The following is a 16993-nucleotide window of genomic DNA, read 5'->3' as shown; positions in this document are numbered from 1 at the left end:
TCATCTCTTCATTTCGATAAATATGCTGAACGTCCCTTCCCACTTTTTCCCATGTATGCTTTGCCGGCTGCCTCCTTTGTTCACTCTGCCAGGAAGAGGGGGAGCTTTGTGTGTACGTGTGTGTGTATACCGGGGGAGTGAACCGAGCAGAAAGACAGAAATCCTTGAATGTGTTATTTGCTTTTAGCGCTTTCGACACATTGTTCTTCTCCTCCATCTATTTTCCAGGCAATTTAAAGTGCGGTATTACACGCTCTTTTTTTTTTTTCCTCCTCCACATCTCCTCTCCCAACATCCTCTCATCCTAATGGAAGCAAAACATTACAATAATGTCCTCGCTCCTTAAACCCAACACTCGCAGCCTAAGCACTTTCGGGCCCCAATCACTGCTCTTTCCCTCCCACACACACTTTTTTTTTCTCCAACTGTTGTGGCCTCCGTCTCTCTCTCTCCCATACACATGCAGCATTTATTGCTTGCGTTGTCTGTTATCTGCCCCCATACAGTCAGAGGCGCAATTACGGGCATACAAGCGAGCAGACTCACTCGCCGGCCAATGCGTTAGGTACACACGCGGCACAGTCTAATGTAATCCAAGACATTCTGCCTTTCCAAAGAAAATGGTGTAAAGTTTCAGCTGCCACCGTCACTGTGGTTGTAGTTTACGGCGGTGTAGAACTTTTTAAATATTTTGCCGCATTCACTGCGTTTTATGTAATAGCCTAGATGCTAATCTGTGGAAAATTGGACATAATTTCGAAAATACTCGAACAGCCTATGTTATTTTATTCTGAATAAAAATGTGCAGTTGAACCGCAATAATAAGCAATGAAATGTTTGATGAAAAAAAAAAATCGTTGCACTTCCTCTTGTGTGGGGAGCACACCGACCGACTGTTGTTCCTTGCACTTTCACCTCCAGCATATCCCCAAACTCGCCCAAGGAGTCGCTCCTGGATGCTCTTGCAACAATATTGATGCTTATCAACATTTACATTCAAGCGTACTAATCCGTTTCCACCTAGTTTGACACGCAGACACACACACACACACACTTTATCCTCTTTCAAGGGCCATTCGGCAAACCTTTCCCCATTTGTCGTGGATCGGGAAAACCTTTATGTGGGTTTTAAAAAAAAAGAACATAGTGGCTTGAGAGTGTGGATCCCAGACGAGGATTGCTCCAAATGTCAATTTGAATGGTAGAGGGGAAGCCTGAGAGGCTTTGAGGCACCTATTGACAGAGCCGCTTAGAATAATGAAGCAGCCATGGTCAAATCAGCAGCTTATTCTCCACACGCGGAGCACTTTGCCCACTTACACCACAATGTTTAAAGCCACCGTCTGCAGGGGGGGAGCTCACACAGCGTGTGCCTTTGCAAACTTTGAATTCATTTTACAAGACATTCTGTGACTTTATTTATTTTTTTTTTGTGTGTGCGTGTTTTTTCCTCATACCCAATGTCCAAGGTAGCGGTATTCAATCCAAATTCATGTCAGATGTCACAAGAAAAATGTTCACTCTTTGTCGGACAAGCAATTTGGAGATACTGAGAGATGTAACTTGATAAGACAATTCAAATACAAGCTGCTAAAAAGTGTCTAACTATTAACTTAAAAGTTCTACACACATGAATGATGGCTACCTACATATGTAACTATGATGACTACCATGAGTCCCTCACTTACCAGCTTCCTCACCACGCGAAGCATGCCCAAACAGAGCCGCAAAACACACAAAACGGCACCTCGGCGAATGTAAACAAAGCCGTCGCAGTCACAGGAGTGCGGAAAACAAATCCGAAGCTGCGACCGATTCGGTCACAGGCTACTAGTGATGGAAAAACAGCCGAAGAGAAAAGAACAACTGGGCTCCGCAGGGAAAGCCAGTGGCATGCAAGCTAATGCACGAAAAGGTTCTGGGAGACTGTGTTGCGGGCGCCACTGGCCTCTAGATATGCCCTGGGTCACCCGTGGGTCACTAGTGACGTTTGTTGCGATGCATTCTCAAGCTGTGAGTGGGGGATTTTCCGTGCTTTAGGCACTGCCCCTGGCGGGCTGGAGTGACCTCATAGAACAGGAAGTTATCATCTGCTTTTTTTTTTTTTTTTTGCAACTGGCATCCGCCCCAACCCGAACAGAGATGTTGCTCTGTCTCACAGCAAAGGGAGAAAAGAATATCAGAGAGAAAGAGCTTTGCACTAAAGCAAAAAAAAAGTTGTAATTAGAATACATTTTATAAGTGCAAAGAAAGATCCACACAAGGGTCGCGGGAGGTGCTGGAGCCTATGCTAGCTGTTTCGGGCAGTGGGTTTCCGCGCTCACACTCACGTCTAGGGATAATTTGGAGTGTTCAATCAGCCTGCCATGCATGTTTTTGGAATGTGGGAGGAAACCGGAGTACCCGGAGAAAACCCACGCAAGCACGGGGAGAACATACAAACTCCACACAGGAGAGCCAGAGCCGGAATTCAACCTTGCACTTCTGCACTGTGAGGCCGACACGTTAACCAGTTGACCACTGGGCCGCCCAAGTAAATAAAGAAATAAAGTAAAATAACATCACAGTAGTACTCGGTCAATACAATAAACATGCCTGTGTCCGCCGGCTAGGGGTGTAAGTATCTCTATGGATCAGGAAAAAGTGCAGACGCAAAAGAATAATCAATAGAAGGCTTCTATTTCTCTGCATCAAAAAATATTGTCATTGTAAACACAACTTAATTTTCATTTCTGTGTGAATTTCAGGGTTCATGTCCAACATGCCGAGGAACCAGGCTGGCTCTCAGTTCCCTTTGTATCCCGGGATGGGTCCCTACTCGCAAAGTGGCCCCACAGGCCCTTACGGACCTCAAGAAACACAGTATGGACACCAAGGTTAGAAAATTACAGTAGCCACCCCAAAACTGAATGTGCACAGCGGAATATTTAGTCAAATATCAAGTCCTTGGAGACATTCGAATTGCATAAAACAACTCATTTTTTTATGACGAGGTTTTTGTTTGGAAATAATAATAATGAAAAACAGCTTTTGTGTTGCCTTGTGTCATTCATAAAAGGTCAGAGAGGATTTTGGCCTCCGGTGGGCGCAAATCACATTTTACTTTCCATTTTCTATTAGTTTTTTTTTGTTTTGTTTTTTTAAATTGGCCCTTACTTCGCAGTCACACAGGGCCTTGGCATCATTGTCATTGCTTTCAAAGAGAGCGTGCTAATGAGGAACATAAAAGGATTCATTTTGAAAGACACGGCCATCCTCTTTTCGTCTCCCACTCACACACACACACACACACACACACACATACACGTGGAAGCACAAAGTCGTAGCTTGTCTTGTATGGCAAGTATTAAAGTGTGACTCTCTGTGGGTGTGACTCTCTAAATATTAATGAGACATTTGAAGTGCAGACTAACCTCTGAGCCCTCCTCATGCAAAGATGGTGAGGTAGCCCCAGAATGGTAATGATTTCATCAAGGTTTATCCGCGGAATCGTGATATATTAGCCCATGTCATCAGATGGCTCCTGGCACATTTTAACATCAGCTTCTCAGAAAGCGTGACAGTGTCTCATCGGTATGTGGCGGTTCCTTATTCTTTTGGGTTTAGCCCTTTGGAGTGCACATAAATACTTAAATTACATTTGAATCGTGTCACTTTTTAATTGTTTTCATTATGAGCAATTGCTTTCGACATGACAAAATGTTTTGATTGAGTGACCACGTCACGGTTCAATCGCTTGACTTTTATACAAGCGGCACGGGTTCAATTCCTACTCAGTGACAGTGAATACGAGTGAGTGACTGGCTCCAAGTTCTGGCTGTCATCTGCCTTTTGCCAGAAGTCAGCTAGCGCCGGCTCCATTCAATTCAAAGTCCCTAAAAGTGGCAAAATTGGGATTTTACCCGAAATTTTACGGGGAAGAAAAATGCCTCAAATCTCAAAACGTGCAGTATATATATATATATATATATATATATATATGATATTTAAATATAAATATTTAACAATTTATATACATATATATATATATAGATATAGATATAGATAGATATATATAGATATATATATATATATATATATATAGATAGATAGATAGATAGATATGTGTGTGTGTGTAATTTTTTTTCTCTGTAAGAAATAACTAGTGTGCTGTAATTACTTTGCTAGCGTTAGCATCCTAGCTTGTGGTTGACACAACACAACACACAAATGCTGATGTTGAGAGAAGATGCTGACGTGTTCGGTGGAGAGCGAAAAATCAACAACAAACAGCAACACTGACCTGAAAATGTTAAGCGGTTGAACATTTTTACACTCTCTAATTCATGTCCCTCTAAAAGCCTTCTTGTACACTGTGCGATTGAATAAATAAGCTCAAGCCTCAGTTATGGTGGAGATACGGTAATATCGGTTTTAATCTATGACATTAATATAATTCTCCCTTTCCACTGCTGAAAGGACATCCAAGTGATGTGGGCTCCATCCATATATTGGTAATTTCCTTCTATCACCAACTGGTGAATTCAAATGGGCTTCCAGGACGTAGCCAGGACCCAAACCATCGTTATGAACCGAGTGGACAGCTGTTGGTAATTTTTCTGTCGAGGTGTGACAGCTCCATCTGTTTCCCTTCCCTTTCCCTAGCGCACTGACAAATTAGTAAGCCATTATCCAATATTGAAAGGCTCTCCAAGTTCCTGAACTCTGTTCTTTGCTTTTCTTGGCCTGCCTCCTGGCCCGTTTCAGAGGAACCCAAATCATTCGCCTGTGCGCGTGGTGTGCAATCAAACAGTTACAGCAACGATACCTGCCACGCGCGGCCACAGACAGCTGGTAGTTCACCCACAAATATCAAAATCTTTTCGAGCACAAATGACACTTGTTGTTGTTAATGAAGAAATCCCACGACAGCACACGGGATGGCGATATGTGTGGATACTGGAGGATATTTTGTTGATGTCACTCCCCAGCCCCAACAGTTGTTCTGCAGTCTTGCGCATGGTCCAGAGCCAACACAGACAGACAGGGGAGGAGGATGTCATACCATTACAGGAAACGATTCAAAGTCCATCTGGGCTGTGTCCTTTCTTCCACCCATTGCTTCACTTCTTCCATGCAGCAAGCAACCTCACCCAGCTCCCGCCCCACCACCACCACCACCTCCCAACGCCGCAACTTATCCTCGAGGGGTTAAGCACTCTGTTGCTAATGACCGTGCAGGCAGCACTTTTGAAACCTCAGTGCCTTGCAAAACCTGCAGAGTTTCTAAATTCTGGACACACACACACACACACACACACAAGTCAAGACTCAAGCCACAGCCTGAGGGAGTGAATGGAGCATGTGGGAGAAAATTGTCATTGTGTGGAACTCTCCAGACCTTCTTTGGTTGAGACATGCCAGGAAAGATGCTGAGGTGGCTGAGGATGGATAATGGGAGAGAAAAGGCCAAATGAGAAATTTCACATACTGACCATACAGTTCGGAACAACTGATTTTCATTTTTCTTTCTTTCTTTCTTTCTTTCTTTTTTTGAATTCATTTATTTATTTGGGAGTGACCCCACCTGTTGTTTTTTGTGGAAACCACGTTGAATGCTTATCTGCTTTAAAAAAAAAAAAAAATTCAATGCATTTCAATGGAATATCATTTCTATAGCCCTAACACACCCGAAATTCATACGTAAATTGGAACACGCTGTAGTCTATCATTACCCTAAAATATGAAATATATGTTTGAAAAACACATCTATGTCATTTATTCACGATTTTTCGTTGTCTAGCCAACACCTAAAATTGGATATTATTATTTGGAGGGGGGTCCAAGACATGCACAGTGTGCCGGTGCCATCTTCTTTGGCATCTCCAGCACGCAGCCATGTAATCATCTTTCTAATCTATGTTGATGGAGCTCACAAATCAGAAAAGTGCATTGTTCACCATCACACATTGCTCCATCATAGCCAGGGGATGGCTATGTGGGGGTGGGGGGGAAAATCTTGGGGGCCGTTGATGAGGGTCTCGGCTGTTAGACATGCCCGGTCCATCCTGCTGAGGGAGCAATAGACAGTAATCTGTTCGGTCACACTCGAGCTCTCCCAGGCGACTCCGAAGATTAAGACCAGCACTGAATATAGTGTCCGACCAAGGCGTGACTTTGCCGGGAATTTCCATGTAATTGTGAACGAAGAAGCATGAGCACTCTGTCCTCTTTTCTCTCCCTCCTGATGTTATAAATACTACCAAGAGTCCCCAAAGGCAGCAAGCGCCCGAAAAAGCAGGCAGCAAGTAGACAATGAGCCACATGGACAGAAAAAGGGACAAATTAAAAAACAAACACACACACACACACACATTGTCTTTGTTTCCTTCAGCTGTTCTTGGTTTCAGTTTGCATGAGTTGCATGGAACTAAAGGTAGCAAATCACATACCTGTATGTGAATACACACATTTGAACTCACACAGTGTAATGGTTCACATAGCAAGTGGCAACGAACCAATTCCCACTCTGTACTTTATTTCGTCTCACCCGAAGTCACCTGGGATAAGCTCCAGCTCACACATGACCCTGATGATCCCAAGCGTTTTCGGAAAATAGATCTTTTGACATTTCTGCGTCATTGACCATACCCGTACCAGTCCTGAAAAAAGCAAGCCTTAGCCGGCCTCCAATTTCATTCTCAGTAAGTGCGGTATCCGTCCTTGAAGACGATCTCTTGGCAAAGTCGCAATCCTTCGGATTGTGAGTGATTCTTGCTGGGATCGAGTAAGACGCTCAGGAAAGCTTAACAGGAACGTCTGCTTCGTCTTTCCTTTTGTCTAGCGAGCCAACATCGTCCATGACTGCTACAATTTAAAAGGTGCTACATCAGGGCAGCACTCTATTTAATGACATTTTCTTTTCTTTCTTTTTACCCCTCCTCCATAAAGCTCTGCTGTGAGAGTCGGCTTCACGTCACGTCTAAATAAAGACTGATGCAAACTTTTCAGACACCATAACTCACTTTTTAAGCTCGCCCGTTGAAATAGGAAAAGAAGGTAAATTGTCCAAGTGGGACTTAGTAATCTTAACAACTCCGTAGGAGGTGTTTTGCAACTTAAGTCTGGTCTCAGAGGTCCGGAAGCCCAAAATGTCCACCCAGACTATGGCGCCGAGCCATGACCTGGGGCTAAACAGCTGTTCGCAGACGGCCGTGAGAGGCTCTTGACTGCGGCGTCATTCATCTGCAACAAACTGTCCACCCAGGCTGATAGGAAAGATACCTCAGGGCTCCATTCAAAGAATAGCCCACAATGTTGGAGCCAGTTGATGATGAGAAAATATGTCTCTCATTGCTGCAAAGTCTCAGACATGGTAATCATGCGTTATGTCTGCAGCATTACTGGGCTGACCATGGGAACAGGTCATTTATAACTTTCAGATTCTCCATTCAGTAAAGAACTTTTTTTTTTTAAAATCATTAACTGGCCTTTTTCCCCACGGCGCATCCAGGAAATATAGACAAGTCAAGTGTAAACTTGAGATGCAAATTCTTTTCCCGTGGCATTTGCAAAGCCTTGACAGGTGTCAGCTTACCGGCTCAGCAAAACCTGCTCAAAACTCATTCGGTTCTTCGCCCTCCCCCAACCCCGGTTCCAATCGTGGATTTTGTGACAATTTCTGGACAAATTCGACCACAGCTGTTCGCTTTAGGGGGAAGACATTTATTTTGATCCGATATAAATCCCGTCTTTGGAGGACAGACATTTTACCCTGTCTGCAGTACTCTCGCTCTTCTCTGCCTGTTAGTTAGACTTGCACGGAAGAAAGATTTTCCATCCTTTTTCCATTTTCAGAAACATTTTGCGGAATACTGTATTGTCATTCGGGAACACCATTGGAGGAAAAAAAAGCCTTCAAGTTTTAAAGGGACTTGATCCTCTTTTCCAGACATCTTCTCAGAGGATTAAGCAGGGCGGCCCTGCTAAAGTACCCATAATCAAATCAAAATAAATAGCCGCCGTCACATTGGAGGATGCCACACTTCCATTTTATACTTTTCATGGGATTTGTCCCAGGGTGGAATATCCTGGTGAAAACACCCCAGTAGCTACAGGGCGGCATGTAATGTTCTCTGCGAGTGCATCTGTGGGTGCGAGCGTGCGTTCATTGCCTGCCTCCCTGTGTGTGTGTGTGTGTTGTGTACCGCACGTACTGTGTTTTAGTGAGACTGAATGTACGTACACATTGTCTTTGACAGCCTGGTGATTTTCTGTCAGCTCTCATTGCAGCAAGTGCTGGAGTGAAACTGGGCTTTTAGAGCCAAAATGGGGGGGTTTAAGTGTGCCTTAGGAAAGCCTCTGGCTTGGCAGGCATGCAGCACACCAGGGTAGCAAGAAAGCATTTACTGCAGATTAAAGCTTGTCTCAAGTGTTTCGCAAAGTCAGCCTTAAGCTTGGCAATCGTTCCCTAGGCGAATCAGCAACCTGCTGCTATGAAGAATGTCGCCAGACCAACACCAGCAAAGGATTTCTGGCCTCCAGTAGAGGTGGTGTTTGTCGTGAATCGGAGTTAAACTCACTTCTTTATATTTTTCATTATTGTCCTGTGGAGGGTTTACTAATTTGATGGATGATGTAAGTGTCACTGATGGAGGTGAAAGGGTGTCTGGCAAGGAGCTGATGCATCATACAGTTTTGTTTTGGTTTTTTTCTTATGGGATTCTAGTTTAAATCGGGGGTAAGGGGGAGAACTACCGTATTTTCTGGACTACAAGGCACACCTAAGAGCATTCAATTTTCCCAAAAGCCGACAATGCGCCCTATAATCCGATGCGCCTTATATATGGTGTCACAGTCTCTTTATATTCCCCACTGAGTTGTTTCCCTGTTAGTGTGTTCCTATGCCATCTAGTGGTGATTATTAGCAGGAACCATTTGCAAACTGAAAGGTTTCTGCCCGACACTAATTGACGTGTGCATTCGCCAACACACACTCAAACAGACAACTACTTTGTGATCTCTGCCCAGCCATAATGAAATGAATATAATACCAAAAGCATACTTAACTACTGACTAAACGAAGGAAGAAGGAGACAAGCAAGACTTCTTCGGATATTTAGCTTTTTGTGGATGTGAGCACACGAGGTTTGTGTGCTTTTTTTTTTTTTTTTGGATTGTTGTCTTCGCAACTTTTGCCTTTCATTTATTGTTTTGGAATGCCATTTGTATTTATGTTTCATGTCCATTTCAGTGACCAGTTCTCATGACTTTGTTCCAGTTGTGAAGGCTCTATATAATTAAACCTGTATTGTATTGTATTCCCTTTAGCGTCGCTCAGTCTACTGGATGCATAACGCAACCACAGCCACTATTCTAGCTTCTATTCTATGCGCCTTATAATGCGGTGCGCCCTACATATAAAAACGGCTTTAAAATAGACCATTCATTGAAGCCGCACCTTATAATACGAAGCGCCTTCAAGTGCGGAAAATGATGCCCACCTGTCAGCTGATCACTGCATCCTCTCCTCACTAGGGAACTATCCTCGGCCCTCCAACTACTGTGGAACTACAGGTTCTAACTACATCGTCCCTGGCCCAGGCATGAACAACAGTTTGGTCATGAACGCGAGCAGCCCCGTACATGGCCATGGCGCCGGTCAACCCATCCTCGGAGGACGCAATCATGGACCTGGAAACCACAACAGAGGGTACCCATCCGTGGCACCCAGCTCCCCCAGCATGCCTCAGCCCGCAGGACCAGGAATGGGCCCTCCAGCTTTGGGCACTTCGAACCGTAAGACACAGGAGGCAGCGGCGGCAGCCACCGTGCCAGGCTCAATCAATGCAACGCACAGCAGGTACATGCAAACAAACGACATTACAATGGTCCTAAAAGTGGTGCTGTCAAAGAAAGCAAAACTGAAAGGTGAAGTTGAGGACTGAAAGGTGAAGTTAAAGCAATATGCCGATCACCCTTGAATATTCCAGTTCCCCATGCCAAAGAAAGGAATGAGGCCAATCACAGCACTTAAAACCTTTGTCATTTTCCATTTTTATTTTTTTCATGTCATATGAAATGCAACGAAGTAACTTTTAGCGATATATGCAAAAGTACTCACAGAATAGATACTGTATATGCTCTACATTCAACTGCCGCCACGTCATACCCACCGACACATTGCAGATATGAACTGTAAGTAGCATGATTGGATGATGAATAGGTGCAATGGCCATGCGGTGATTGCCGCATCATTACATCATTGTCTTTCACTTTGTTTTCCAGCAGGACAAACTCCAATACTTCACCTCTACTAAAATAAGTCATCCGAGTGTTTCCCCTCTTACATCACTTCCCCTCAATTGGGGGCTGTGAGCAAAGGAGTTCATTCTCAGGGTTGCAACACTTCGATGAACCATTTGTCAATTATCCTTATTTTCACCAAACGAGTCCAAATTGTGACATTTTGATCGTAGGCACTGTACACCGAGTGTCATTTCATGCAGACAGAGAAATGATGGCTTGTGTGAAGCCTTGAATGCTGCACTGTCGAGACATAAAACGGGAGGAAACCGCAGGTTTGACGATGAAAACACAAGAGGTAGAGGAGCCACCGAGCACCTTCATACAAATGCTTTGATGCCAGAACAGTATACCAGTTTTGGGATGTTCTTTTTTCCATCGGGGGCTGAATATATATTTAGTGTTTGCAATGCCGGGGCTGCTGTGGGATGCTAGGTGTGGGGGTGTGAACTCCTACTGAACCTCGTCAAGGGAACTTGTACAAACATGACCACCTTGAGAGAAGAAGGACGGGTGTCTTTGTTTCTTCCAGTTGGTTTTGTTAAACAGCACAACAGCAGGGTAGGCTATAAAAGGTAAATTGACATTTTTGAGTAGGTATTCACATTTCAGCAGTGGTGTTGTTTTGGTTTTGGGATCTAATGAGCCATCTCCAGGCGGCCTCCTCCTATGTGAGGTCCGGAGGCCACCGCAAACCAACAGGCCCTATAATCAACCATGGCTGTCACCACCTTGCACTCACCTCCAGCCAGGTCTCTGCCATCCTGTAATTAGCATAGAAGCTGTATGCTCAAAGCAAAAAATCTAGTCAAGACGTTTTTGAGCATGACTCTCGATTGTCCATAGGTGTGAATGTGACTTGTCCAAAGTCAGCCGGGATACACAAGATTTTTTTTTTAATCTACGACAGACTCCATATACAAAGATCATTTCACAGTTGGCAAGAAAAGTCGTCGCTTTGGGAAATTCACATTTATATAAAAATACAACTGCGCCGAGGGTATACTTTATTTACCACCAACTCTTAATTGGTCAGTCAGGGCAAGCCTTTGATTGGCCCCATTCTGTTCACGCGTCACAGTCCAGTTTGAGGTTCATTGGCTTAGCCCACACACATATGTGACAAATATTGATCACGTTTAGTATTCAAGATAATCAGCCTGACTCATTGTGAATCCTATTATGGGGACAATTCATTCTTGATGCACCTCAAACCGAAGCAACATCTTATAGGGCAATCTTGTGACCGAAGAAAGTGGGGCTTTTTCACATCCGTTCTTGTGAGAAATACGGACAAAAAGAGCCAGATTGTCTTCATGTGTGTACTTGGCCTAAGAGAGCGAGCGATATTGAAAATCGATGGTTGGAAGCACTGTATTTTCTGCACTATAAGGTGCTTGGGAGTATAAGGCGCACCTTCAATGAATGGCCTATTTTCATGTATGGGGCGCATCGCATTATAAGGTGCATAGAATAGAAGCTACAATAGTGGATGCGGTTGCATTATGCATCCACTAGATGGAGCTACACTAAAGGGAATTCAATACAATACAGCTTTATTTATATGGAGCTTTCACGACGGCTGAAGCGGTAACAAAGCCATTGACAGAACCTTTAAAATACTACGTCCAAGAAATCGGAATATTGATCCATATATAAGTCAAGTCAAGTCAAGAGTATTTATAGAGCACTTTCAAACAGCAATCGCTGCATACAAAGTGCTGTACATGGAGCTTATTTAACATGCACAATAAACAGTAAGACAAATCGGTAAAAATGGCGGTAAAAAGCACCAAACAGTAAAACCAAGAACAAATGTAAGTCATGCTGAGTTGAATGCCAAAGAATACAAGTGAGTCTTGAGGAGGGCTTTGCAGATGGGCAACGAGGAGGCTTGCCGAATGTTCAGTGGGAGGTCATTCCAGAGAGAAGGACCAGCAACAGAAAAGGCTCGATCCCCTCTGAGCCTCAGTTTAGTTCTTGGTACTTCTAATAATGTCTGGTCCACAGACCTGAGGTGCCGGGGCGGTGTGTAGGGGCGGATGAGCTCAGAGAGGTAAGGTGGCGCGAGATTATTCAGAGGCGCATCGGATTAAAAGGCGCACTGAAAATGTCATGCTTTTAGGTGCACCTTATAGTGCGGAAAATACGGTACAGGTATATTCAAAGACAAGACTTTTGTCCAACTTTTGAAATCACCACAAGCTGTAAATGACAAGCACACTGCCTGAGATGCCCTCTATGTTGTCTTTTTGGGGCGGGTGGGTACATATCTTCCCATTTCTTTTGGAGCTTCATAAGCAAATTGAATATTGTTTTCACTGCAGCATCTTTGTCGTATAAACACAATTGAAGTAAAAAAATTTTTAAAAAACTGGTACTCTTTGCTCTGCTTGCTAAAACTGTCGCTCTGATCCGCTGTCAATCATTCTGCCGGCTTGCATTTTCCCTCCCCTCTCACCTGTTTGTCTTTTTTTTTTTTTTACCAGCACTCCCAGCTGAATCCGCCTCTCCCATTCTGCTGTTTTGCTAGCCTCGACTCTTTTATCTCATTCAGTCTTTCTTCCTCACATTTTTCTTTTTGTTCTCCGCCGTTTCCAGTGCTGCCTTGTTATGTTTTCCTCTCTCAGATCCCACTTTAAAACATCTGAGGGAGATCAGGAGAAAATTGGCCTTTCGAAAACCTGCAGTTAAAGGCTCCCGTGCCCCGTTTGCTCTCCGGAGCTCGGTGCAACATTCCGAAACGTTCAGACCTAGTTCCTCCCCGTCTGAGAAACAAGTTGTTAGTCGTTGCACATGTCGGCTTTCCCACTTTGATGCATCGACCCCGTGTGAACTGCACAGCTGCCTTGCTCCCTTCATTATAAGAAGAGATACCAAAGAAAGTACATCATTTCAATCCGGATTCACGTTGTGTGCTTAGGGTTCAAGGGTTTGTGCTTCGAGTTGTAACGAGTCAGTGACCCTAATTTTGTACCCATGACGTTTGACTTACATATTTCACATGGAGAGAATTACAACAAGAGCTCGTGCAAAAATGAGGTGCTTTTCTGTCATTTCTCATGAACACTTTCTTTCTGACAGTCCCATATGAGGTTTTTAAACAACACACGTGACATCAGCCTGCCGATCCGATGGAAGTAGAAGTTTGTTTAGGCAAAAGATGTCGCAGCATTTTTTTTTAAGGTGGGGTTATATATTGATGGTGTGGAATTACGGAAAGGAGAGCGGCTGTTAGAATTAAAAGGTATAAGCTTTTCTTGGCAGCATCTTCTAAGGACAGAAATGGCTTTTCAAGTGACTTCCAGCGCTGCCGGCGACACTCTACCAAATATTCCTGGAGCTGTAGGAAAGGACGCCGTCGCAAAAATAAGCACTTAATAGAAAAAGTGCAAAGCTTAGAGAGAGGGGAGAAAACAAGCTGTAAATCAAAGGGAAATTGCAGAAAGAAAAATGGAGGAAGAGAGGAGAGAAGTGCTCCCAGGCAAATCCTCGCCAAATAATTCATTTCTGACCTCCTTAGTAAGTAAATTTCCTAAATAAATAAAAGCAGTGCTTGAATGTCAGGAATGGGGATGGCGCCTTTGGCACTTTGTCGCTTGCAGTCTTGGCAGGCTTGTGGAGCGCTGTGTTTTCATTAGATGGGCCAAATAAATGGCGTCTCCTCCTTCCATTCTGAACTGTTTGATGTTTAGGGCGGGGGTGGCAGAGGAGAGTGAAGAGAAGAGCGGCTTTTCTCAGGATTTAATATGTTAAAAGCCGCCTTTATTCGTGTGCAGAGGGGTCCGTTTCTGTGTGTGTGTGTGTGGTTTTGACGCCGCAAGGCCGGCCTGCCCTCAGAACAGATTGACTCCATATATAATTCATGGCCTCCAGCTGATCCAGTCCATCCAGCAACCTTCTTTGTCTGGCTCTTTTTCTGACACTTTCCGCCGCACTTCCTTGCGCACACGCAGAGCTTTTGGATTGATGGGTTGCCATCTTCACACTCCTCGTGGTCTCAGTGCATGTGCTGTCTCATCCGGTTAGCAGCGCTGGGAGGCTTCAGCCTGGCCTTTCACCACCCAGAAAGGATGCAAGGCGCTGCCGCTCCTGGAGACATGGGAGTCAGTTGGTTGGCTGGCACCTCGTAACCATGGCGATCTCTTGGCAACAGCACACCCGCCTGTGCATCAACACAAGGACAGGCTCCGGCATGCACATCGCATTGCCCCACGGTGTATAAAAGGCCTTCTCTGTCCTTCCTACATATACATGGTGCGTTTTGGCCGCTCGAGTGTTTATGGTCACATTTTATGAAGGCAAGATGACAACTTGTAAAGCTCTGGAACACAGACCCGCACCAAGGTTGAACTCCTGACTAAAGAAAAAAGGAATTGTCTCTTTGCAGGTTACTTTCTGTATGGGGTCTGCTTTTAGGCTGGATCTACACTGCAGGTCTACTAAAAAAAAAAAAAAAAAAAAAAACGATGCACTTTTTTTGCATAGTTTTCCAATTCTGGCTTAAATGAGTCGAGCTACAGCTATGTGCTCCCCCCCAGATTCTGAGCTGCTTGTCTTCCACGATCGATTATAGGGGACCCGAGCTCGGCTTCTCTGCCCATTTCACTCTCGCTCGCCTGTCTGCTTAGCGACTCCCAATTTCCCACTCAAAGCCCAATTTAGCATTTTACATTTTGAAAAAGAGAGAAAACTGACAAAACAACTCCGTGTCTGCAGCTTTGTGTTTTCAAAAACACAAAGGATCGCAATTAGCAGCAGCAATTTTTTTTTCTCGTTTTGAACGTGTTTGAACAATTTGACCCGTGACTTTTTTCATCTGTCTGGGACAATTGGTGGAACGGTGTAACAAGTTCAAGGCCTGCAGTGGCAAAAATAAGCTGAGTCTCTCACATATATAAATATTACACAACACTAAACATGACACTGTACACTGTAGAATACACTAAACTAAAGAATTCTTATTTATTTATGACCATAACGTGGATGTTTTTGGAATGTGGGAGGAAGCCGAAGAAAACATTCCTCTACCTACTACGTGTTTCGTCTAATAGTTTGTGCCTGCTGCTGGTGTGAATATCGCATATGATCTACTACCGCTAAGAAATCTACTACTAATCTACTACTAAGAATTTCAACAGGGATAATTTGGGAGTTTGTAGTGATGGCATTGGAAGTGTCAGTTGAAGAAGCATGCAAACTGTCATTTGGAACGACACACTCAAAAATTGCCACATTGCACAAAAACAACCCAAAAGCAAAGAAAATGAGAGTTTAAAGAGTTTTGTCAAAAGTGGTTTGGCATGACTCCTTTCTGTGACAGTCTCAAAGTCAGCCTCGTTGATCATTTAGAAACTCGATAATTATATCTCTGAATAGACTATGTCGCAATAATGTTGGTGGCATTTTGGAAATCTTTACAATAGCCCAAATTTTTTCCCTGCTGCCTCTCATTTTGCCTGCTGTGCATACCAGTTTGCACCTGCCCCCCGCCCCCCTGCTCCCCAATAGTTGTGCATGCCTATATTAAGTGTGATTAAACACAGTGCAGTGCATCCATCAAGTGCTCGCTAATGGCCTTTTTTTATGACATGAATTAGTCATAATGGGAGAGCGGCACAGTCAAAAGCTTCCAACCACTGTTGTTGTTGTTGATTTGATTGTTTGACCGTTCGCATGGGACCCCGTCTCCAATTGCTGTGAGTGGGTGCAGATGCGAAGGAAAAATCGGTTCCAAGGCATTTAGTTGCAAAGAAAACTCTTTGAATGTGAGGAGTGTAAAGATCAGAACATATATTTCTGTGCGTTGACTCACCCAGGGCAGATAGGCAGCCAGCCATTAAAAATTGCGGACAGATAAGCATGACTTTGGTGCTAGTTGGTGTTTTTTTTTTTCTACAGGGGCACCCAGTATACCCCCCCCCCCCCCTCCTCCCCCAACAGAGGGATTACATATGTATCATCACCCGTACTCTATGACTAATTACATCTGTGAGATGAGATTATAGGGAGGTTTACCAGGCCAATCCCTCCTCTTAGGCTAAATGTATCAGTTCCAACACGAGGCATTACGCTGTGTATGAAACAGAGACAGATGCCAGTGAGAAATGATTTGATTGATTTCAATCCAAATATTTTTTTTTGCTCTTGTCGACAAGAAAAAAAAAATCATAAAACCTCTGCTGGTATTCTTCTGGACCTTATTGGTGTCCGTCTTTCGGTATTTTCCTTTTCCTTCTGAATTGAAGGCCTTTTCTGTGTTTTCTTGCTCTTTATTGCAGTGCATCTCTTGAGATATTGTTTCTCTGCATCTTACATCATAACATTGGACTCCGCTGTATGCATGCAAATCTGAAGTAAGGATGGCAGATTTTCTCGCCCCCAAAAAAACAAAAAAAATTGCATTGTTAAGTTTTTCAGTGGAGCAGGGACACAAATTGATATCCCAGTTGACTGACAACGCAGTATAAAAGCAAATCTGTACATCTTACGACATGTTGTGAGTTCCTTGCACGTTATGAAAGATGATTCATCGAAATATCAATGAGCAAGCCTCGGTATCCATCAGTGGAAATTGTCAAGACAGGAAGTGCTCCAAAACATTTCATAATAACAAAAAGTTCAAACAAGGTACTCTGACCTATAAAAAGAAAAAATGAAATCAACACGAGTCCAAAATAACAAATATATAATTAAACTGAGGTTTGTG

At 43.8% G+C, this 16993-nt stretch overlaps 1 protein-coding gene and 1 long non-coding RNA gene across 2 annotated transcripts in view; one reads left to right on the top strand and one right to left on the bottom strand.

Annotated features, from left to right (window-relative positions):
- LOC127614978 (uncharacterized) overlaps positions 1–16993 on the bottom strand; it is a 289388-nt gene that overhangs the window by 225087 nt on the left and 47308 nt on the right. The window lies entirely within an intron of this gene.
- arid1b (AT rich interactive domain 1B (SWI1-like)) overlaps positions 1–16993 on the top strand; it is a 156856-nt gene that overhangs the window by 121182 nt on the left and 18681 nt on the right. Inside the window, exons 7-8 of the mRNA XM_052086448.1 lie at positions 2748–2876; positions 9517–9841. Of these exons, the coding sequence (XP_051942408.1) occupies positions 2748–2876; positions 9517–9841 (454 nt within the window). The remainder of the gene's footprint in view (positions 1–2747; positions 2877–9516; positions 9842–16993) is intronic.

The sequence above is a fragment of the Hippocampus zosterae genome, chromosome 14 (genome assembly GCF_025434085.1).
Source record: "Hippocampus zosterae strain Florida chromosome 14, ASM2543408v3, whole genome shotgun sequence".
NCBI lineage: Eukaryota > Metazoa > Chordata > Actinopteri > Syngnathiformes > Syngnathidae > Hippocampus > Hippocampus zosterae.
The sequence above is the reverse complement of the archived record's forward strand: the minus strand, read 5'-3'. Positions and strand labels throughout refer to the sequence as shown.